The sequence below is a fragment of the Lepisosteus oculatus genome, chromosome 7 (genome assembly GCF_040954835.1).
Source record: "Lepisosteus oculatus isolate fLepOcu1 chromosome 7, fLepOcu1.hap2, whole genome shotgun sequence".
In the NCBI taxonomy this organism is placed as follows: Eukaryota; Metazoa; Chordata; class Actinopteri; order Semionotiformes; family Lepisosteidae; genus Lepisosteus; species Lepisosteus oculatus.
This window is the reverse complement of record NC_090702.1, coordinates 55,527,076-55,551,827: the sequence shown is the minus strand read 5'-3', so window position 1 is coordinate 55,551,827 and position 24,752 is coordinate 55,527,076. Positions and strand designations below refer to the sequence as shown.

Sequence of the window (24,752 nt, the reverse complement as noted above, 5' to 3'; positions counted from 1 at the left end):
GTCAGCGTCGCCCAGCTGTCTTGCCCTGAGGCGTGGTCTGGTTCAGCTCTCAGGAGCTGTCCAAGCTTGGGCCAGGTGCACCGCTGAGGAGAGCCAAGCTGGTGCTGTCTGCAGTGTAGAGGAGCTGGTGTGGTGACGTCAGCGCCCTCCCTGCGCGCAGCAGGGCCCTCAGCTGCCTGGGCTGAGGGAGGTCTCCTACGCGGTTGGTGCCCTGCTGCGTTACGCCGGAGACCCGGGCTCGTGCCCCAGGTGTGGGGGACAGAACGGGTGGCGGGGGCCACGACCCCGCGCGGAACTGTGATGATCACAGCAGCATGGGTGGCCAGTAGGGAACCAGAGTAATTCATCTGCGGGGACAGGAACTGAGGCTCCACCAGCGGTGTAAAGACCTTCCCAACCCTAACTGGGGTTCAAAGGTCAAGCTCCTGGAAAACCCACTTCTTCCTTCAACCCTGTGGGAATATGAGCTTTATTATCGTGGTGATTAATAATAATAATAACAATAAAGGAATGGATATAGAGTAATTTCATATATATTACAAGGGCAACTGACTCAAGTATTCAGCATTCTCCATGGCACTGACAGAGGCTTCCTCTGAGAAATTGTTGCATCAGGTAGCTAAGGACAACAAAATGAGTTTGTTGGGCTAAGTGACCTCTTCTCGTTTGTACTCTTTCTTGTGTTTCTACACAGCCGTGAGACTGAGATGGAGGTGACGAAAACACATCACTAGTTCTGAAACGTTCAAGATCATCTGGAAATCACAGAATGTGGTCACATACTTTTTTTTGAAGGCTGGGAAAGAAAACAGTCTGGTTTGAAGAGAAAAATAAGCACATGGTGTGTGTGAGAAAGTTGAGCTACGCAAGGATGAAACAGGCACATACTTTGAGGCTGCAGGGAAAAAACATGCTGTAGCAATTAAAGGCCAGATCTGCATGGGAACCTCTTCCATTTTCAGGGCTGTGACAAGTTCCTTACATTCTTTACAAACAGCTTCTCCCTGAGGGGCGAAACAATGAACAGTACAGCATCCTTCTGCTCTGCATTCACAGGGTCTTGCAAAAGTTTTCAGACCTTTCCAATGCTGTCCCCATCTGTGAGCTGCAAATTTTGAAATAATAAGTTGAATTAACTTGTTTTATTCAATTCTTGAGTCTCCACACCGAAGACTTCTAATGACAAGACATGTTGCAGTGAAGGTCAGCAAAGAGAACAAATGAAATCTGAAATGTTGATTGGGTATTTATATTCAGACCCACAAGCTCTGTATTTTTTACTTGCCCTGTGAAGTGCTTTGAGAGGCATACTTCTAATTGGAAGATGGATGGATAACTTTTGAACAATGGCAGCCCAGTGTTGCAACAGTGAACACCGCTGCTTCCTACTGTACATCCAAGGTCCTGGGTTCGATTCTGCACTGGGGCACTTTGTAATGTTCTCTGTGCTCTGGTGTCTCTACACTTTCCAAAGACCTGCTGGCTTGGTGAATTGACGACTCTATGTTGACCCTATTAATATTCATCAACTGAACTCAAGTGGTGTAGAAGAATAAATTCCTGCGCCTGTAGTGCGCACAATACATGTGAAGTAAAGTTCAGCAGCATGACTTTGTCAAACCAAGAGGAAGACACAATTACACAATAAAAAAAGCTTTTATGACAAGCTAAGTCTTTAAGCATTCTTGTTAATTATATAAAAAAGTTCCATTTATGTATGTAATAAACTGTAATAGTCATCTGCAATACAATTCAGTATATTAATTTTTAATTTACTTTATTGATGCAAGGTCATCCACGGCATTCAAGGAGAATTACATTAAAAGTAATCACCAAGCTATAAAACAAATAACGGTTTGAAAGTTGCATGGATTAGCATTCAGATGAATTCCACACGATGCAATAAATCAAACATAACAAAAATCAATACAGGACATGGTTATTAGGATGATATGAAGGATTATAATTCCCCTGGATAGCAAATGTGTCAGAATTAAAAAGAAAAGAAAACCTGTGTTTAATCTGATATTCCAGGGTGGGAAATGTGACTTAGTGCTGTAGCAGTGATAGTGATGCCAGGTGCAGACTAAGGTCATAAGAAGATCAAGGTTAGACTGGATTCCCAATTCACTTGAAGCAGCTTGTGTCTTGCTCTGCAAGATGCTACTGAGGATTAATTAATGGTCAAAAATGCAGCTACCGAATATGCACTTCGTATTAACGGATTAACCCCTGGGTATGCTGTACCTTGATTATTCACTCTTCTTTCTCTTTCCTGACCTGGAAGTTTGTGTTTTATCATGGTGAGGTGAAAGAGAAATTCTCTCGCCCCGGACCGCATGTAAAGTCCCAGTGTTAAAGCCAGAGTGGGGCTTCACATTGCTGCAGCCCTGGCTGGGCAAATGAAGCCCTGTGTGGCTCAGTGCTGGCCTACAGAGTCCCAGCGTGCTTCCTGTCTCTTACTGGTTGTACATTACTGGCCTCTGACCTTGACCACAGGCCCCCAGGGGACAGCGGAGCAGTGTGATTGGAAACATGTGCCGTGCTCCTGTGTTGACGACAGCAATGGATGCCTGTCGGTGAATGTGCATGCGTGCACAGGCTGGGTGAGCCTGTGACTTTTCCCCTGGTGCGTGGAACAGGAAGGGGGTGACAAGACAGATCCCCTGGTCCTCCGTGATCCAGGCTGGGCCTAAGTTATAGTCTCCCGCGGGGGCTGTAGGTATCACTAAGGGGTCCCAGCCGGAGGGAGGTCCTTCGGGGTGATGGTCTGCTTCCTGTTGACCTGTTGAACTGCCCGTTCTGCCTCTGCTCCGCTTATCAGACTCTGTCCCTCAGGCACTGAGGCTCCCCATCTCAGTGGGTACTCTGCCTTTCTTATTGAGAATAGCTTTCTCCCTCCATGTCTCCTGCATGCCCCAGGGGTGCGCTTCTTCTTCAGCTAGTTTATGTGATACAGCACAAGCAAGTATGGGGCTACTACTGCCCAACACTCAACATTTACTGTGCATTTACATTTACATTACAAGCAGCACCTTTGAGGATTATGAAGGCTTTTTAAAAAGCTTGCAGTTGCTGTATATTATCAGTATGAATATGAATCACCTTTTTACAATGCTTAGGAGAAGGAATCACCTTACAACTTCTTATTTTGCCTTTTGTATATATAAAATCAACATCATCAGCTAGAACTTCTAGCACAATCAGAGAAGCAGTAAAAAAGCTATTTGAACTGTATTTACCAAGTCTTGGTCTAATTGATGAGGTACATGTAAAATTAAAATGAATGATCAGTTGATTTTCTTCAAGGTACACTCCGATTATTGTCCCAGGATACTGTTTAGTCATTTCAGCTGCACAGGTGGGATTTTATACAGTATTATTGCTCACTCTAAAAAACAAAAGATGCCTTTAACGGTCTTTGCGATACAGAGCCTTGGGTGTTTATTGCTGCTGTTAGATGCCCACTGTGAGCGCCACTCCACCGTTGCTGAGAGAGTGGAAACTGACAGGCTTGCTGTGGCTCATGGGCATGGCACATGTGCTCCTTCAGGCCTTCGAGGTGAATAATGTGCAGCAGAGGAATCAAAGGAAAGACGCACTCCAGGTTCCAACTCGTGGGGAAATCTTTACCTTCTGACTCCCACCTGTTTTGGGCGAGAGGAGGCTGCCAGGAATCAGAACAATTACAAACATCCTCATGAGCTCAATGGGCTAAATGTTTGTCAGCAGTTAGGTTTTATGCGATATGAGATAATATCTGGTCTTGTGAAAATCTCATTCATTAAAGAAGCAGTGCGAAGTCACGGAGAAGAATGGAGTGTTTTTGTTGTGATTATGTGGGCTGATGGTAAAGAAGGATGTAGTCTTTTTCTCTTTCACTGGAAAGGCAGCCAATTGTTATCTGGAATAAATCCAGTATTTGTTTTCTGTCTATCGGTCTTTTCCATAATCCTAATGCCTAATCAAAGAAAATGGAGATTTGTTTCTTGCTCAGAGCCGAGCAGAGCTGGGCCTGGTCAGTTCTGGGACAGGAGACCTCTGTGGAAATTCTGGTTGCAGCTACAAGTGGTGTCGGTGGACCAGTAGGTGGTGCTCTTCACTCTGGGTGAAAATTTCCAACTAACCCAGTTTGACTGATGTAGTTACGGAGAGTTAAACTGAGGTCCTGAATTCTTTGCCATTAACAATTTCCTGTCCATAGAGTATGGGTGTTAACCGTGGTATCCATGTTATCCTAAAAGTTTCCCTTTAATTCGTCTGGAACAGTAATTTTTCTCTCCGTCCCCTGATCTGCTCTGCAGTGGGGCTGCTGTGTGTCACCCAGGCGGAGCTGCACTTCACAGAGGGATCCCGCCTTCACGTGAAGCACGCTGGGATTGTTAGGGATGAGCAATACCACATATATAACACCGTTTATTTCTATGAGTATCACTACTATGCTCTGTTCAATTGTAGGTTTGTTATCTTGCAGTATCTTGATGTACTGTAATGAATGATTGGAGCTGTTTCTTTTCTCATTTGCATTCTATTTCATTGCAGTGAAAACCACAGGAGATTCCTGCAACAATAACAGACAGTAGAGTAGAGAGAGAGTAGAGTAGAGAGAGTCTATATTATCCCCAAGGGGCAGTGTGTTTTGCAGCAGCAGGCAATTTAAAGAAAAAAACACCCTAATAAACAATACACACGTACTGTACCTGCGCAGTTCATATCTGCTGTATCGATCTGCAGTTGGAGGTTTCTTGACAGCGCTCTCCCCCTCTCTCTCTCTCTGGCCACAAGAACAACGAGAACGAGACGGCGCTGCACTGTGCGGCCCAGTACGGCCACTCGGAGGTGGTGGCGGTGCTGCTGGAGGAGCTGACGGACCCCACCATGAGGAACAGCCGGAGCGAGACGCCGCTGGACCTGGCGGCGCTGTACGGCCGGCTGCCGGTGGTCAAGATGCTGGTGAACGCCCACCCCAACCTCATGAGCTGCAGCACCAGGAAGCACACCCCCCTGCACCTGGCCGCGCGCAACGGCCACAGGGCTGTCGTGCAGGTGCTGCTGGAGGCCGGCATGGACGTCAACTGCCAGGTGAGAGGCTCCGGCTCCTCCGGAGTGGGGCCTGCGAGTGGACGCGCGCTCAGACAGACCTGCAGCCCTGCAGAGCTCTCTTGCCCCGGGGTCTGAGGGTGAACGCTAAAACCCTCTCACAATGTAGCCGTGGTCAAACCTCAGCGAAGCACAGGGAGAGCGTGGTAAAACCTAAAGAAGAGAGGGGACTGGCAGAGCAAGGCAAACTGGGGAGTACTTGCATGGGAAAGGCATGGGGAACCTACTGTATGAATACAGCATGCATACACATTCACCTGGGTAGACTTACTGTACGTACATCCAGGACTTTCTGGAGACCTTTGACCTGTTAAATGCATCCTGCCTCTCTAAAACCACGCTTCATAAATTATTCATCTGAAATAGAGACCGACTGTTACGAACAGGCTCTATAGTCCGTGTCGGGTGTTATGTCAGACCCTTTGCGAAGCGGTAAGAGCTGAAGGAGACAGGAGGCGGAGTACGGGAAGACACACAGGGGTTTAATGGTGCAGTAAAGTAACAGTGATAGTCGGTGGGACGGTGAACAGGGAGACAAAGAGAGGCTTCCAAGCAGGTCCGAAGGCAGGTCAGGGCACAGTCCATGAGTCCATCCTGGGACACAAGGTTAAAATTCCTGGGAAGGGGGAAAAAAACGAACACACGGAAAACATGCAGGTCCTGGGATGACGGGGTGAGTTCCTCCAGACCCCGGGCTCAGAGAACGGGAGATGTCGAGGACGAGGCCTGTGCCCTCAGGAGACGGACGTAGGGTATCCTGGTGCTAGGCGGGCCTGGTGACATCCGTACCCTAATGCTGAGCCCTGAGCCCTGGAGGAGCTAAGAATAAATAGGGGGAGACACAACAAGGCACTCCTGGAACACAGGCGAACGATCACAGGGGACTACTGACAGGAGCAAAAGGGAGTGCCCTCTAGGGGAGTTAACCCCAAACCTCTGGCCTCGTCACTTAATCCTTTACGCAGATATGGCCCTTCTAACCGATAAAACTGAAATCAGGAGACAGAACCTCAGGTCACGCACGAATGATCTACGAGGGAAACCCAGACTCAGGCCACACGAGGGCGAGAGTCTCCTGCAGCCCCAGGGAAACGCGTTCTCTTACTGCGCACAGCTGCGAGCACAGTGCTGCAGCTCCAGTGTGGACGACTCGGGCCACAGCAAAGCAGGAGGATACATCACAAAGTCAGAGATGAACTGGTACATGCTAAAACATGGAGCGCACAGGCTGCCGAGCAGAGAGTTATCAGGGCAAATGACAGCCGGACTAATCGGGAGAGATTATCTAAGTGGAAAAATATTTAACGCCTTGGCATGAAAGCTTTTCTTTAACCTGAGTCTTTGTAAATCTTTCTGTTACAATGATCTTTGCACTACAAAAATAGAAATCACAGATCAGGCTTACTTTTCATGAACTAAAGCCGTGACATGCTGGTGTAAGTACAGAGCAGACTTCTTGGTCATCTGCACTGTAATTACAATGAAAAACAAAACTCACGTCACCCTGCTTTGTTCTGTGAAATTCCTGGGAAATAAAAGGGGAAAGTAAACCAATTAAGAATGCATACAGAGCTGAAAACATAAACAGGAAACCAGGTCAGAACTCATTCAGAAGTTATATTAGACAGTTTGTTAAACTATGTTTAATGTAGGTTTCTTTAACAACTTATCCCTGCAAAAGTACAACTCTGATGTTGATTGAGTCAACTGATTTACTGTAAGAGAGAGCGTGCCAGCACTTGCATCTGCGATTTTGTAAAAAGTTTGTGCTGAAGACAAAGAGAGGCTTCCTTTGAGTAGGAGTGACCAGAATGAGAGAACAGTGATGCCAGTGCATTGTATCAGGCTGAATTCGGTTTAAATACTGTAGCTCCCGCAAGTCAATCTGTGCACTAGGCATGTGAGTGGTATGAACATAATGATAATTGCAGAATATGTGAGGCAATCCATCCTTGCACGAATCTGAATTATTAATGCATTTGCATCAGGATGTAGTGTTTCTTCAGGACGGCCCCAGTCGGAGAACTGCTGTATTCCCAACAGAAGCAATTGCAGTGGGGTTGGAGTGGAGAAGCCAAGTGCACTATGCATGCTGGGAGAGAAGCATTGTAACGAGGGCTGAGAGCCGTGCCTGGACTGGAGATCTGAGCAGCAGACACGAGCCGAGTGTGTTCTGAGAGGGCACAAGAAAGCCCAATAAGCGGCAGTTTTATTATGGGAGAATTATTGATGCTGTGACTGTTCCCAAATAACCCACATATCTCATATACTTTATAATGAGGCCACTTCCACTGTGTCACTTAGTTATCAGTAAGTGGGAAAAATTGCCAGCATCCGTATTTGGTAACGTGGCAGTCTGACTAGACAGCAAGCGAACATACTGTACAGTGGCAGTGAATGGCTCGAGACGACACTGTTACAGGACTCTCAGGAGATTAAAAGGAACAAATGAGGAGGCCATCCATCCCATCTAGACTGTCTCGTATTGTGACAGAAGGGAAGAGCGCAGCTGCAGGTGTATTTTTTCCTAATTGGAGTGTTAACAACACAAAACACCGAGACAGACGATTAGGTAAAGAACTGGCCTCTCCAGCACTTTTTAGATGAATACTTGTATCAAATAAGGCACAGCAACATCAACTAAAAAAAATAGCTCTTTCTGTTGAGCACTGGCTCCTGCGTCTGTTGGTTTGCTGCCTGCTGCTGGACAGCCAACTGGTTTACCAGCCCATTAAAGCCTCAAGACAATACAGAACTATACAGATTAAAAGAAAAATGGTAACAGAATTGTCTGTTCCAATCAGGGGTCAAAACACAATGGGAAATTTCTCTTCTAACATTTTCAAGAGTTTCCAAAGTTAATTACGTTCTTCAAAACGTTCCAGTTTTTCTCTCTTCCTTCAGTGGTATATTAACCTCTCCTCTAACACTCTCAAGTAGCATTTTTATACCTGTAGTAATTACTGCAGTACAGGTAAGCGAGTTCAGCTGGCACTCATTTCCTTTTCTTGTAGCTAAGGATTCTGGACCTTTTAGTTCCCAGACTGCTCTACTCTCCATTTACAGGAATATACACTACCTGCCCTCTCTAACTCTTCTCTTCACTCTACCATAGTAGTAGACTACCAGTAGGTAGTCTATAATTATTTGGAACAGTGGATTTCTATTTCTATCTATGAAATTATATGACCCTGGAGTAGATTTCAAGATCCATACACAAGGTCGTATCACATCAGTTTTGGGCTCCTGAGCATTTCAGCCAGGGAAGCCTGTGCTAGCATTGCTGTCCAGGTTGCAGGTTCAGATTTGGGGTTGGTCATAAGGACATAAAGAAATAAGAAAGGTTACAGATGAGAGGAAGTTATTTTTAACCCATCTAGTCTGTTTGACCCAATTATCTGATCCAGACGTTTCTTGAAAGTATCAGCTTCAACCACAAAGCTGGGTAGTGTGTTCCACGCTGTCACAACCCTTTGGTTAGAGAAGTGCCTCCTGCTCTCGGTTTTAAATGCACTTCCATTGACTGTAGTTTCCTCTTGTGACTTCACATGATCTGCAGCTGTGAAAGTGAGCACGCACCTTTCCACACTGCATCACGCTAGGCCTGAGCGTGTTTGAATAGAATGGGTGTTAGAGTGTAATGAAGAGTCAGCTTCGTGCAACACACAGCTTTTGCACTGCAGTAATCACGGAATATGTTCAATGGAATGAACAATGAAAATTCAGGAGGTCAAACCCCAGATCTTGGGAATTGCCAGTTTATTTTAGGAAACAGTACAGTACGAGGCTCTAGTTCACTATTTCCCAGAGATCATCATGCGAACACTCATCCCCAATGGTGAAGAAATACAGGAACCTCTTGGAACCTTATGGCCAAACAGTCATCCCTTAAACTATGAGAAGTCAAACTATCACCAGAACCTTCTGCAGTCCGATTGTTGGGATTTGTCTATATCTTCTGAAAAAGAGCTTGACGTTTGCCAGAATGCTCTGTGATGTGCCCAAGGATGCCCTGCTGTTTGAAACATGCCTTCGACGTCAGAGGGGCTGCTTTTTAAAGTCAAACTCACGGGCACTTTCACCACATCAGGGTGTGAGAGAACGACTCTCCTGAGCTCCTTCTGCACTGCAGCGAAACCCACAGGTGGAGCTAAACTGTCCGGAGAGCACATCCCCACATCTGTTGAGTTGCTGGAAAACCGTGCCGAGTAAATCGGTTCCCTTTGTGTGATCAGCCCAGGAAACACGACAGGAGGAGGTCCCGAAACAGACCAGCCTCAGCGTCCTGTGCTCGCGATCGGGGCGCCCCTTCTCTGTCACAGAGACCCCGGGGTTTCAGTGGCGCGTGCGTGGGCGGAGGGCGGGGTCTCCTGCTGTGCTGTACCTGCACTGGGTTGCAAAGGAGGGTAGCGCCCAAGGAGAAACGGGCTCTTTCTCACTCCTCCACTGGACGGGAGCGATCGCATCAGCGCTGATCCACAGACTGCTGGGCGTCTTCGGTCGTCTTGCTGTGTCCAGGGAGTCTCGTGGTGAAGGTACTCATAGCTCTGTCATACATCTGCAAGGACCTGGGCCTGACTGAGCAAGTTTCTGTTCTTATTTACACTTCTGTTTTACCTGGCTGAGGCACATGCATTCAGAGCTCAAAACACAGCTATAATGACTCGGCTATCAAAGAGGAAATTTCCAATATTTTCACTTTATTTTATATACGGTAGCACCTTTTAAAAGTTCCATCTCGAAGTGCTTTACAGTAGGTGTAATCAACAAAATAAGTACATATAAGTAAGACAATCAGAAGCGCAGCAGAAGTTAGAAAATGGAGCAGACAAAGACTAATTAAGCAAACGTCTTTTTAGACTGAAAGGTTTTGAGTCTGGATTTAGGGTAGCTGACTCAGTCTGGCAATCTTTCTGAGATGGAAAAATGATGTTTTTACAATCTTCTGCACATGAGTGTCAAAAGTCAAGCCAGGATGAGATATCACGCCTAAATTCTTCAATGTGGATTGAAATTCAAGCATAGTGCCATCCACAGACTGCATTTCTTACTTAGAAATGGCATTAATCAATTAGTTCAGAAAGATACTGTATGTTCTGTGTCCCTTTGCAAAGGAAAACTCAGATAGTTTGCTTTTAGATTTTTATATGAAGAAAGATATGAAGCCGTGTTTTTTTCACTTTGAAAGGGGCTTGTGGTGTATAATCATGTAGCTCATCTATGTACCATGTCGAGCTGTGGGTTAGTGATATGAATAGAAAATATGCTGGCTGGCTATTTTAATGCACTCCTGTGTATCCTCTTAAAAAAACTCCTTATGTGAATGTAGCTGTAGCTGTCATGGTGGCATCTGTGAAGATCACAGGTTGAGATTAAGTCAGAGTAAAACAGAAAACCCGTAAAAAAGACAAAGCTGTGACTGGGAGACACTGCTTAAACCGGTGAGCAAAGCAGAGCAACATGTTTGGTCTGGAGATGTGTAGGCTGCTGGAAAGGAAAAACGTCTCTCACGGGGGTTAGGCATTTCCAACCGGTGTGGTTAAAATGGTTTTTAAGAAGTCACGCATTCACACATTCACACATTCTGCTACATGACACTGCAGCCCAGGTTCTGCAAACGCGGCGGCTCATGACCTCGAAACGGAGTCATGTCTGAAGGAAGGTGAAACACCACAAAAAGTTTTTTTTTTTAAACTTTGAGTAACATCTCTGTTTTCCCAGCTGCGCAGGCACCAGACTCAGCTCTGCTAGTCCTGGCTGGGGAGGGAGATACAAAATAAAAACCTTAATATTCTGTGTTTCTCTGACCGTGTCCTTCTGTCCTGTTTGTGGTTGCAGACGGAGAAGGGCAGCGCTCTGCACGAGGCGGCCCTGTTCGGAAAGGTGGACGTGGTTCGGCTCCTTTTGGAGACAGGTGAGCTCCGGACACGCCGCCCGCGTCACGTCGGGCACGGCCACACTCCCTCAGCGCGGAGAGGGGAGACTGAGAAGGGGGGCTTGGCTATCCTACCGCCACCCCCTGCCTTTTGTGCGGCAAAGTCCTCTTCCACCAGTTCCTCCCCTTCACCCAGCTTCGAGCTCCGAGGAGACTCGGCTTCCTTGCAGGCTCGTCATTTCGAAATGCTGCACGGTGCAGCTGCATGCTTTAACTGCTGTGGGCTCACGCCGCGGTGCCCTCCACAGATACTATCAGGGTATCCCTCACGCACACGCCTGGGGGCTGCTTTGTAGTTTTCCAGTTCTATAGCAATGGAAATCGATTTGGGGGCTTTTTAATTCGACAACGTTTACGGCGAGGGTCTTCCCCCCACACCACCCCGAGAAGAGGGGAGACACGTATAGACATCCCGATAAATGAATGAAAATCTGTCTCTCTAGAGCAGAACAAATCCAGTATGCAATTTCCATGATAAACAGTACAGTATATAGGATTAGTATAGTAGGGATGAATATTAACCGTGCTGTCACCGTTACACAACGCTAAAAGCAGAGCCGAACAGACTTTGATTCTGTTTTGCGTGTATGAAATAAAAGTTAGCATCACAGACCGCTGCTGTTTCGCACTTGAGAGGGTACGTTAGCTTAGAGTAGCTAATTTTGACCAGGGTGGCGAGCGCATACAGTATATCGTCTTTGTCTTAAAGTGAGACTTATCGAAAAGCTTATGACCTGTTTTAAGAACAAGTAGTCGAAAAAAATAAGACGAATTGATATTTATTCCCATTAATCATAACGTTGACAGGTGTTCCTTGGAAACCCTGTATTTTATGCTTTTTTATTTCATATTTTTAACTTTTTATGTTTTTAGTCAAAGTAGGTTGTGCCCTTCTGGTGAGCAATAGCTGTCCTGTCTGCTGACTTTGTATACACCCATCATATTTAGACAACATTGACATGTTGTTATTTTCATGTTTTCTGTGTTCTGAGACACTAACAGTCAATTATATTAAATTAAATTTAGTCCCAACTACTGTAGGCACCACAAGTGCGTGCTCTTCGATTCGTTGTAACCCTGACAGGTGGTCCTTGTAATATATTTATATAAAGCATTTAGAGTAGGTTGAACTGCAGCGTGCAAAATATTTGAAAAGGAAAGGATGGTTTGTGCTGTGTACAAGATTACAAGGATTAAATACAATAATGTATTTTATGATCATTTAAATCAGTATATATGTATATTTTAGATGTACTATACTGTATAGCATATTATTTTATGTATCTGTTGCATGTATTCAGGATCTCCTGATATATGGTTATTGGAGCTCACAGCCCTTGGGTCCTGGTTCAATTCCGCCCTGGAGTGCCTGTCTGTGAGGAGTCTGCATGCTTTCCTTGGCTTCGTGGGTTTTCTCCAGCTGCTCCAGTTTCCTCCCACCTTCCAAAGACATACGTAGCTCGTTTTCATCTACTCTCAACTTCAGGCCTGAGTCTTTTTTTTCCCCCGTTTGAGGATTGTTCCTCAGTGTTGTTCCTTGTCCCTGGGCCAATTCACAGTACTCGCTCCACGAAGATCCCCCCTCCCTCCTGTGCGTGTTTGTACAGTACGTGATCCCTGCAGGGTCGCAGTTCACTAAGACGCCTGGTCCCCGCTGTGTCAGGGCCGCGCTGTCTTGGTCTGGCCCAGGGCCGGGGCTTAGAGAAGCAGTGCTCATCTCTGTTCCCATAACCCTGGCGGGTCTGCTAGCAGGCTCGTAGCTCCTGCAGAGATCTGTCTGCTCGGATTTGCAAGAGGAGCCTGATTTCTGCCCCCTTCTGCTGCCCGGTAATGGACTCTGTTTCAACAGTGTTTGTCCGATCCGCTTCAGTACGTGGCTTCACCCGCTGTGTTCGCCGTAGTAAAAGAATAATTGAAGTTGTATTTCCATCGGATATAAAATATGCTTTCATGTTGAAAGTTGAGTCATTTTTCACACATTCCTGGGAATGCAGAGAAAGAGGCTCTGACAGGAGACAGTAAAAATACTGCACTGTTTGCAAAAGGAGAATTCCGTAACATGCTGAGGTGCACTTTTCCACAATTATAAAGATACGCTGAAAGACCACCATGAAGGAAAGCTTTCTGGCTGCAGATTCATTTCTTCTTAGAGAGATTTCAAAGAGCCATTTATGATGCTGCCTTCAGGTTTCTCCAGTAGGATTCTGGGGCCTTGATGTGAAATGCTACGACAGCTTTACAGGGGCACGAGAGCCATTAGTAATACTGTACACCTTACAATTTTTGTACTCTGCAGGTGACTGGGAATTAGACTACAAAGACAGTCAGTCAGTAAACCTACTGGGTGTTCAGCAAAGCATCCTAACTCTACTGACCCTCTTCTGTGACCTGAAGCAGTACTGTTTCTTTCTGGGGTGAGATAAAGTGCTCACACCCCCAGGGGCGTCTGTGCTTGCGGACAGAGGGGCAGTGGTTTAGCCAAAGCCCTCTCTTTTCTCCGTTCGGGTGAGAGAGAGTGACCTGGCTTCAGTCCTCGGGGAATGTGAGCTGCAGCAGCCTCGAACAGCTCTTTCTCTCCAGTGGACCCGTTTGTTTTTATTTCAGGGGTTGTGTTCGGTGTTGCCTCGGATACTGAAGCTCAGCAGGTGTGAGCCTGGTCAGTACCTGGATGGGAGGCTCCTGGGAAAGCTAAGATTGCTGCTGGAAGAGGTGTTAGTGTGGCCAGTAGGGGGCACTCACCCTGCAGTCTGTGTGGGTCCTAATGCCCCACTATAGTGATGGGGACATTACACTGTAAAAAGACGCCATCCTTCCGATGAGACGTAAAACCGAGGTCCTGACCCTGTGATCATTAAAAATCCCAGAGCGTTTCTCGAAAAGAGTAGGGGTGTTACCCCAGTGTCCTGGCCAAATTTCTCCCTGGCCTTTACCAATCATGGCCTCCTAATAATCCCCATCTCTGAACTGGCTTCATCACTCTGTTCTCCTCCTCACTGAGAGCTGGTGTGTGGGGAGCAGACTGGTGCATCACCCAGGTGGGGCTGCACACTGGTGGTGCTGAAGGGGATCCCCATGACCTGTACAGCGCTTTGAGCGGAGTGTCCAGAAAAGAAAACTGATAATTGGAAGAATCTAAATACAACCGTATAAGTGCAAGGAATTATTATTTTGGTAATCAGGAATATTGTCCTGTAGGAGGTTGTATCCTTTGGGCAGGGTGTTAATCCGAGATCCCAGCTCCTTAGTGATTAAATATCCCCTGGCTGTGCTTGAGAGCCTGGATGCTGACCCCGGTGTCCTGGCTAAAGTCCACTCTGCAAAATACAGTAATTCATAAATGATATTGTTTCAAATGCAGTTTGTAGCACAGGTAAATAAAAATCCCTGAGGAGCTGATGTGTGTTTGCAGGTACTGGGGCTCCATCGTGACCTGTGTGTGACTTGGTGTCTCTTTTGCACATGATCTCAATCGTCACTATTTGTCATTTTTATTTTCTGCGGTGGCTGCACTGCTTTTCATCCATCTATTTTCTTAACCGCTGTAATCAGTACAGGAACACAGAGCAGCTGGAGCCTACCCTGGCAAGCAATGGGTGCAAGGCAGGATACACCCTGGACAGGATGCCAGTCCATTGCAGAGCACTCACACACACACTCACAACAGGACCAGTTTTCCCCGATCCCGATTAACCTATCCTAATAGATAGGAAACCAGAGCACCTGGAGGAAACCTCAGAGAGAACATACAAACTCCACACAGACAGCATCCCAGGTCTGGAATTGAAGCCAGGGCCTCAGCACAGTGAGGCGGAAGTACAGAGCACTACGCCACCGTGCCACCCTGTGACAATACTTGAGTGGCTTAAAATTGAAGTTACACTGCAGACCACTATAATGTCTTCATTATATAAAAATATTAACATTTTAATTAACCATCCAGTCTTCATACTTTTCAAGGCAGTCTTTAGACTGTGATGGATGTAAAGGTTCAAGCAGTTCATGCTTGTTCCTGTGCATTCTTCAGATCGGTTTAAGGAGAAGAAGCTCCTGACTTCACATGCAGACAGTGCACACAAATATCTCCTTCTGAATAACACTGGTGCCTCTGGGAATCAAGCAGTTGGATGTATTTCAAAGAACGGGGAGATCTATCTGTGCAATTTGAAAAAATATATATATATATATGTCTGTCTTTGCAGAACTTAAATATCTGTTGGATTCCTTTCTAGGTATTGATGCCAATATTAAGGACAGCCAAGAGAGAATGGCCCTGGATATTCTGAAGGAGCACCCATCACAGAAATCCCAGCAAATCACGGCTCTCATTCAAGGTACTGGGGACAGGGGAGCTCCATTCACCCATGGGACCAGCTGCTGTGACTTCAGTAGGGCTTTATGATTGATGTCCTTCTGTGGGGAGTAATTGGAGAAGAGAATAGTGTCTGAATTCAGGGCTCGAGCTTGTAATAGCTATTAATTAATTAAATTAAGCACCCCATCAATTGATACAAAATTCTACCTACCTACCAGGGTAGGAAAAATATTTTGCACTCCAATAAGTGGTGTCATGCAGGATAATAAAAGTTGAATGATTTGTGTTTTTAAGGATGTGAACACCATCTGCTCTGAGTGTTGAGTGCCAAGGTGCAGGGATAGATTTTGTTGTGGCCCCTCTCCGATTAGAACACTAATAATTGTTTCTGTCAGAGAACACATGCTAAAATGACAAAGTGGTTATTTTTGCTCATTTTAAATAAGCAGAAGATATTTTGTAAAGAAGTCTAATCTTTTTTGGTTTTGCTATTAATTTGATTGTGGAATATTCTTTGATCTATGTAAGATACATTGGCCTTGTCCTCCTGTAACCAGTTATAATTATCTTCTGATTGCATCATATAACTTATTTTTAAGTTTTTCATGTACTCACTCCTTGTGTGTATAACACCTGTTAGGAATGCATCAAATCAAACATGATTTCATTCTGTAAAAATATTTTAAAAACTCCTGGAAAAGAATTGAAAATTGCATTTTCTTAGTTAGTAAAAAGGACTGTGCATAAAAAAGAAATAAGACAGCTCTTGTCCTGACAATATTCCAAGCACAGCATGGCAGAAAAATCAGATTTGAGTGGATGGAATTTGGCCTTTACATTTTTGTTTCAAGAACATTTAGGACCATCAGACGAGCGTGCCAAGATTGAAAATAATCCTGTAGGAAGTAGCCATTCTCATGGCTCTTATCCTGTTTACTTAGTCATCCATCATTTAGACATGTCATAGAAGAGATAAATGCAATTCCATCTTTAATGCTCAGCAGGGTTCGAGATCAAACCACCAAATTCCTTTATGCACAGTGAGTAAGAGTTCTGCGAGGTCAGGAAATGACTGTGAGCCTGTGGGCCAGCTCTGCCCAGTAGTGGCTATATTCACACGGAGAAGCAGATGAGGACTGACGAAGCATTTGTCTTCTGTGACTTTGGTTTTTCCTGAAAGCTGACACATTCTTCACCGAATGTTCGTACACTGACACCCCAGAGGTGCAGCAGTATGTTGTGTCCATCAGTGTGGAGCAGAGAACAGGGAGTCACGCGTTCAGATCCACAGGGGCGATACTGCTGCTGTTGAACCCTTGTCCTTCACTCGGATTGTATGAACAGGTCTCTGAATGTCATTGTGAATGAGAGTCTGTTCTCAGCTAAGAGAGCTGGTTTTATAAAGGATTAAGCAAACACCTGTAGCTACATTTTTTTAAACCAATGACATTGCTCAGTTTTGTTTATACTTTTGAAAGTATTTTTTGATACTGTGTGCCTGGTTGGTGTTACAGTATGTACAGTATATAGCTCTTTTAGAAAGGAGGCTATCTGAAGCTGGAAGCACAACGGGCAATGCATTTTGCAGTTCAGAGCTGCTTCAGCTCTGGAGATTATCTTGTTTTCTGCTGAGCGCAGGTCTGTGCTCCTGAGCTCTGTACAGAGAAGGCATTTTTTTTTTTCCAGTGGAACTTTTTTGACTTATTTGTGAACTGTGACTGAAAACGCTGATGTGTGCACTTCCCACAGGTTCTAAATACCTTATACCTTATAAAAATAACTCAACAAAGTTTGAACCTTTGAAAAGATTCCTAAGACTGAAAACCACGGCTGCACAGCTGTGCCACTCCTCCCCCCAGAGTGCGGTCTCTCTCAGTATGACTGCGATTGCTCAGCGATTTCAAAACTCCGGGGGCTTCACGGAAACAAGGGGGGGGGGAGAAACTGCTTTCTTGGTTTCTTCATTTCCGAGTCAATTGTGACGCCCGTTGTTCAATTTACTGTTTTTTTTGTTCATTTAAACTCTTTGGTTTTGATTTTTTATTCCTGTTTTTTTTTTTTTTAAAAGGGGTCTCTGATCGTTTCACTCCCTTCATATCTCGGTTTAGAAGTGCCGGTCAGTAACCGGCACCGGCAGCTGCGCGTCTCTTCTACGGAGTGCGTGAGGGCATTCGTCTTTCCTGCGCCCCGCAGTCCCACACGCGCCACCGGCTCGCCGACGCTGGCTGTGGTCGGGCGAGCTGAGGAAACTCGGGCGGCGCCTCCTGCGTCCGAGCTGCGGATGAGTTGAAACCCTCAGAGACATTAGCCGGTCAACCCAGTGAGACCAGAGTGGAAACAAATCGATTACGGGGGGTACCTCTTTATACAAAGGGCAGTGGGAGTGTGGAACAAGCTGCCCAGCCATCCCAGTCAAGTCACAGCTGAATGTGATCATCAGTTTGCTTCTAAATACCACATGTGCTAGACAGGCTGGCCATGCTTTGGTTTGCAACCTTTTTCTCCTCTGGTGCCCTTATGATCAAACCCGAATGGGAGTCTGCAGCTTGGCAGCTATGCCTGCACACACTGTCACCAGCTGAGATGCTCAGGAGCCCCAAGCTAGTGTGATAAGACTCTGTACAGATCTTCAGTTCTGCTTCTGGTTCCTGTGTCGAGTAATAATAACAAACAAGAAAACCACTGTCCCGAAGAATTGTAAAAATGTAAAAATAGAAACAATCTGCTGATTTGGGTGATGTTCTTAAGTACCTCTTTCTAATGTGTCGCTTGCATTTCTGCATCCTTAACTAGGCCCCAGATTCTTTCTGTGATTATGCTTTTAATTTGTGTGTCTCTTTGCCTGGTTCCTTGCCCTGAGTTATCCTGCAGCTCCCACGCTCCCACCCCCGACCTCTCGTTATAGATCCCTGTGGGAGTGTGTGTGTGGTCAGCTCCCGGGCTACTCTCTATTCAGCAAATACAGTACATCGCTTTCTGTGACTGGTGATGTCTCTTCCTTTTCCAGAGAACATGTCGGAGAAGCAGGAACAAGTGAGCGTGGAGGAGCCGGTGAGACCAGTCCCCACACCTCGGTCCTCCATGTCCTCACCAGCCGCCTCACCATCCCATAAAACCAAAAGTAAGTCCCTCTCCTGCTGGCAGCCTCCGAGAGAGGGGCTCTCTCAGCCCGGAATGTGACCAGGAGCAAAGATTCTTCAGAACCTGAATACTCACCTCAGAACCTTCAGAACCTGAATACTCACCTCAGAACCTTCAGAACCTGAATGCTCTCCTCAGAACCTTCAGAACCTGAGTGCTCAGACAGCCCTGGGCAGTGTGAGGGTCGTCTGAGAAGACTGTGGTGAGGCCTCAGTGGAAGGAGTTTCCACACTCCTTCATTGATAGATAGATAAGATTAATTGATCCCGAAGGGAAATTGATGTGTTACAGCGGTCCAGCCCAAGACAAGCCGAAAAACAGACATCAGAATAGCCGAAATTTGAAATTTGAATACGTACAGTAATACAAAATAAATATAAAATAAATAAATAAAAATAAATACATAGGTGTGTGCAAAATATGATCTTAGTCACTGTAAAAACAATAAAATTTGTGCAAAAAGTGCATAGGTATATACAGATTGAGTGTCCAAAAAAGTACAATGGAGCAACATGCTGTCCATAGACGAGCAAATGAAGGGCTAACAGTCCTAGCCTAGGGCAGCGTTAGAACTTAACGCCCAGGTGCAGCTAACTTTACGCAGATGAGCTTAATAAACCGTCGTTCAAGCATTTGTAGGAGTGGGAGCGGTTGGCTTTAATCAGCATGTCAGTTCAGGGAGAAACGCTGGTTGAACCAGCTGCTGAACAGACTGGCTGTAGGGGTCGTTTTGTATTAGTTTAGACCAGCAGCAGAAACGTGGCGCCGTGTGGACATTTTTTTAGAGCGATAATGAGAACAGAAGCATGTGATTGTGGCACGTCTGGGCCGTCCCCTGCCAGGATGGGAGGCCTGTGTTTTTGAGGCAGCTCCTGCGAAGCCCAGCCAGCGCCAGCAGCTCAGGGCGGCTGTGTCAAACAGAGCAGGGGACGTTCCCGGAGGGTCACTTCACTGTAGAACTTCATACAGCCGGGCCCTCCCCACGTCCAGTCACACGCTACCACGGGCAGCCTCTGCCGTGTTGAGTTGTACCGCATAGCACATGGAACTGCAACGGGTTCACAAAGATATTACCAGCACACTGACAGTCGTCTCTGTGGCAGGGGCGCTGATATTTTCTGGAGCAGACCTGACACGGGCAAATTCACGATGCTGATTAACATGCGGCATCAACGGGGTTGGACAGCAGGGGTCGGTTGTGAAAGTAGCAGGCTTCGCACCAGGTGCACGTGCTGTCTTATGGGATTGTGTGCCACTGGTCTTGGAAGAGCCTGCCGGCTGGTCTCCGAGCCCTGGGAGCCACACACCTTCCCAGCTCGTCCAGGACATACCTGCCGTGATCGCAGCTCACAGGAGAGCCAGTGTTAAAAAGGAGGAGCACGAGGACGAGTGCTGTCCTGCTAGAATATTCTCAGGTCGGGATGAGCCTACAGAGAGCAGCTAGTGAGGCCCCAGGTCTCGGTCAGTGTGGCACCATGCAGTCAGGCTGCCATTAATAACTACAGAACGGAGGGGCTGTTATCAACTGGACAGTCCAGACAGAGAGCAGCACTGTGTTACTGGTCCAGCCGCCAACATACCGCTGGCAAAGAGGCGTTGTTCTCTTGATACTCACGCATGTTGGTTCCTTTCTGGTTTTCCTTTCCCGATTTTTACCAGGTCAGACCTGGTCAACGAGTTAGCTCCCCTCCTCACCTGGGCCCACTCTCACTGCTGAAGTGCTTCCCCGCCCACACAGCGGTCACAGTCACTCAGGTGTGCTGCGGTCACCCAGCAATGATCAGGCGATAAAAGAAAAACCCAAAACATCGAGTCAATATTCAATCCTTATCTTCTTTTTCTAAAAACATGAATCTAATTTGAGTGATACAGTACATTTCTGTTGATTCCCAGTATCATATTGTGTTTTTGCATTAAAATACAAGTATGAGTGTCAGCCTTAATGATCATTCTGCACCTGCAGTACAGTATGTGGGCAACGTGTCTGTCACTCAGTGACATTGAGGCAGGAAAGACTGAAGTATGAGTTTTAACTTGAGTCTTATTCAGGGATAAAGTCAATGATTTTTTAAATACATACTACAAGCTTCTTCTGGTGCTCATCTGATTACCATACATTAAAACAGGGCATGAGGGTTCATCTGAAAAAGAAAATTAATTTTTGTTTTTTTAACAAATGTTTTCTTTTTTAAATTCTTTGTTGTGAATCCTTTGTATAAAGGGGCATGGAAGCCACATAGGATGCAACAGAAAGGGTAATTTTCATGCAGGAACAGAAGTTATAGGATTTTTATTTCTATCTAGTATATTTATTTCTATAACTTCCTGTCTGTGTTTGTCTGAAATGTACAGTATATGAATTTCTGTGTTTGTACTGCACAAACGTGCATGAAGAAGCTGACTCATTTTTCTCTTACTATACTCAGGGTAGCTTGAAGTTCTTTATTCTAAAAAAAAAACATTGCTTTGAGCTTCTTGTGAAGTTTCCATAAATGATAAGTCTGTTTACGGTTGTTGTGAAGAGCCAGCAACACGTGGACTGTTTTGCTGAAGTCTGCAGTGCCTCTAGTGGCAGGAATTATATAACATTTCAGAGTGCTGTTGCAGTGTTATTAAAAGCAGTTATCTTTACTAAATGTTATAACATCAATGCACAGTGACTCTTAATTATTTAAATTTAAGAGAAGTGAAAACTAATTCAAGAAAGATGGAAAATATGAATGTTCTTATCTGTTTAGTTATTTAAATACTCTGCCTCCTGAGGGCAGAGGAACAATAATATTAATAATGATAGTAATTCCTTACTCTTACTGTATATAGCGCTTTTCTGGACACTCCACTCAAAGCTCTTCACAGGTAATGGGGATCCCCTCCACCACCACCAGTGTGCAGCCCCACCTGGATGATGCACCAGTACACTCCCCACTCACCAGCTCTCAGTGGGGAGGAGAACAGAGTGATGAAGCCAGTTCACAGATGGGGATTATTAGGAGGCCATGATACTGTAGGTAGAGTCCAGGGAGAAATTTGGCCAGGACACCAGAGTAACATCCCTATTATTTTTAAGAAACACCCTGGGAATTTTATGACCACAGAGAGTCAGGACCTCGGTCTTATGTCTCATCCGAAGGACAACACCTTTTTATAGTATGGTGTCCCCGTCACTATACTGGGGCGTTAGTGCCCCCTACAACAGGGTGAGTGCCCCCTACTGTCCCCACTAACACCATTTCTTAGCTTTTCCAGGAGGTTTCCCATCCAGGTACTCCACCCATCCAGGCTCATACAGTACCTGCTGAGCTCAGTGAGTTACCAGCGTTGAGTTGCAGGGTGATATAGCTGTTGACTATGGAGCTCAAGGGTGTCCCAGACCCAGCAGGATCACTGGATTACGTCAAAACAAAACAAACATCTTTTGCACTTCTGAATATCCTTGTGCAGCAGTCTCCTAGTCCCTCCAGAGGTATTGAGGTAGCAGGGCATTGTGTGTCTTCTGGTGGGGCTGCTGGGGCAGAATGGCCACTGAGTGTCTTCTGGTGGGGCTGCTGGGGCAGAATGGCCACTGAGTGTCTCCCAGGTGGGGCTGCTGGGGCAGAATGGCCGCTGTGTGTCTCCCAGGTGGGGCTGCTGGTAAAGAATGGTCACTGTGTGTCTCCCAGGTGGGGCTGCTGGTGCAGAATGGCCCCTGTGTGTCTCCCAGGTGGGGCTGCTGGTGCAGAATGGCCCCTGTGTGTCTCCCAGGTGGGGCTGCTGGTGCAGAATGGCCCCTGTGTGTCTCCCAGGTGGGGCTGCTGGTGCAGAATGGCCCCTGTGTGTCTCCCAGGAGGGGCTGCTGGTGCAGAATGGCCACTGTGTGTCTCCCAGGTGGGGCTGCTGGTGCAGAATGGCCCCTGTGTGTCTCCCAGGTGGGGCTGCTGGTGCAGAATGAACACTGTGTGTCTCCCAGGAGGGGCTGCTGGTGCAGAATGGCCCCTGTGTGTCTCCCAGGTGGGGCTGCTGGTGCAGAATGGCCCCTGTGTGTCTCCCAGGTGGGGCTGCTGGTGCAGAATGGCCCCTGTGTGTCTCCCAGGTGGGGCTGCTGGTGCAGAATGGCCCCTGTGTGTCTCCCAGGAGGGGCTGCTGGTGCAGAATGGCCCCTGTGTGTCTCCCAGGTGGGGCTGCTGGTGCAGAATGGCCCCTGTGTGTCTCCCAGGTGGGGCTGCTGGTGCAGAATGGCCGCTGTGTGTCTCCCAGGTGGGTCTGCTGGTGCAGAATGGCCCCTGTGTGTCTCCCAGGTGGGGCTGCTGGTAAAGAATGGCCCCTGTGTGTCTCCCAGGTGGGGCTGCTGGTGCAGAATGGCCACTGTGTGTCTCCCAGGTAGGGCTGCACTTCAGTTAGGGGTGAAATGGGTCCTCTCCTGTATTCTGTAGATGTACTGTAAATAGGAGTTTTCCCTGTTTGATCTACATCCTGATGTCCATGGAATGGAGGACATGAGAGCATGTGACTTCCCCAACCCCGAATGGGACGTTAGTCATATTCTATAAATATAAATATTTTAAATTAGCATTTTGAACACAGTCCTTTGATTTTCAGTACCAGAGTAGATGATTGAAAGAACGATGAGCTCTGTTATTTTCTGTAAGCAGTTATGATGCGGTATGCCAGTCATTTCCTCTGTCAGCTCAGTGTCCAGGATGGGGACTGGTTACCTCATCTTTCATGAGGTCATTGTCTGTGCACAAAGCACCAGATGCTCTTTGTTTCTGCCCCTGGCTTTGATCTTCCGAGCTGGATGTAATCGGACGAGGTCATAGTGGGGTCTCCTGGGTGTTTCTTCAGATGAGCTTGGCTTCTCTGGAAATGTAATTGCTCCTGTGAAGTGATTGAAGCTGAGGTTTACACTCCGACACTGTATTAACAATTGAATAAATGAGCACTACACACACATCAAAACAAACAAAAACGTCCGCCCAACCCTTTTTATCCATAGTACTTAGTCTTGTTTAAAGTTAATAATACATTTCCTGTCTTACACAATGCATGTAGGAGACAGTACAAAGCTAGTAATATAATATTTCCTTCTGATTACAGTTCTGAAATATGTTCTTCAATGAAGGAAAACAATATTTGCTCCCATTCCTTCTGGTAAAGAAGTTCAGCCCTTACAGTTCAGTTTGAGTGACATGATAGAACTTGTTGGTCTATTACATTGTCTCTCACACCTCAGTGTCAGAATTGTCAAACGATTTTATAATCAGGAGGAAGGGCCATAGCAATTCAACAGAAAGTTGAATCACTGCAGCTAAACCTTGTGCCAACTTAGCAGATGGGAGAATTTGACATTATATTCTGGCCTGTGTCCCTTTCCAGAGAAACCTGTTTGCTCTGTAATTTGTCCCAGTAAATACAGAGGGTGGGTGTGAGGTGACTGAGCTACAAGGGAGAAAGTGCATTGTAACAGCATATCTGTACAGCTGGCCATAGTTACTTACAGTATAATCCATCCATCCAGTTCAAAGTCATGGGGGAGCCAGAGTCTATTCCATTAAGCAACGGGCGCAAGGCTGGGTACATCCTGGGCAGGACACCAGTCCATCGCAGGGCACACGCACACACAGACACGCATCACTGAATCCCTGTACAGAGCAAGCACACGAGGGCTGTGTTGAGAATGCTGCCTCCTGGTGAAACAGAGCCAGCTGTTTCCTCCTCTGGCCTGCGAGAGGCCTCCCTGACCCTTCGCAACAGTCCCAATGGCTATTTTCAGTCTCTGCAGCATAATCACAAACTCTGTAAGCGCCCGTATTACTTTATTATCAATCATCTGAGAAATAACGAGAGGTCTAACGCATCCTCTGATCTACATTTCATCAGTGTAATTGCTAGTGAGTGAACTTAATTGCATGAATAAAACGTACATGCGAGGCCAGAATAAAGAGCTGAGATAATCAGCTTGAAAGCAGCGGACGCACGATTAAAAAGAACATTTTGCTGCTGCTGATGGGGATCAATCTGCCGAAGCTGAGCTGGGTTTTGGAGTGTGTTAGTGTGCCAGCTGCCTGGGTCACTGTAGCAGAAGAGAGTAAGGAACTGCGCTGTGAAATCAGACCCCCTGTTCAAGTTTTACAAGGAGCAAGTCAGTACCCAGCTTCAACGTCCAAACCCTTTGCAGTGGATAGGTAGGACGGGGTCTCGTATCTAAACGAGGTTTTCCGATTTAGGCTTTCTTTTTAATATTTTTTCCTTTTCTGGCCAGTTTAAATAAATTAGAAGTCGCCCTGG

General features: G+C 46.3%; 1 protein-coding gene across 7 annotated transcripts in view; it reads left to right on the top strand.

Moving 5' to 3' along the window:
* The window catches only part of anks1b (ankyrin repeat and sterile alpha motif domain containing 1B), a 339,546-nt gene that overhangs the window by 121,531 nt on the left and 193,263 nt on the right, over nt 1–24,752 (top strand). For all 7 annotated transcript variants that reach the window (XR_011190118.1, XM_015351924.2, XM_015351925.2 and 4 more), the window contains exons 4-7: nt 4,786–5,082; nt 10,939–11,014; nt 15,265–15,366; nt 18,355–18,468. Coding sequence is in view for 6 of the 7 variants with exons in the window: in XM_015351924.2 (XP_015207410.1) it covers nt 4,786–5,082; nt 10,939–11,014; nt 15,265–15,366; nt 18,355–18,468 (589 nt within the window). In the remaining variant the exon portion in view is untranslated. The remainder of the gene's footprint in view (nt 1–4,785; nt 5,083–10,938; nt 11,015–15,264; nt 15,367–18,354; nt 18,469–24,752) is intronic.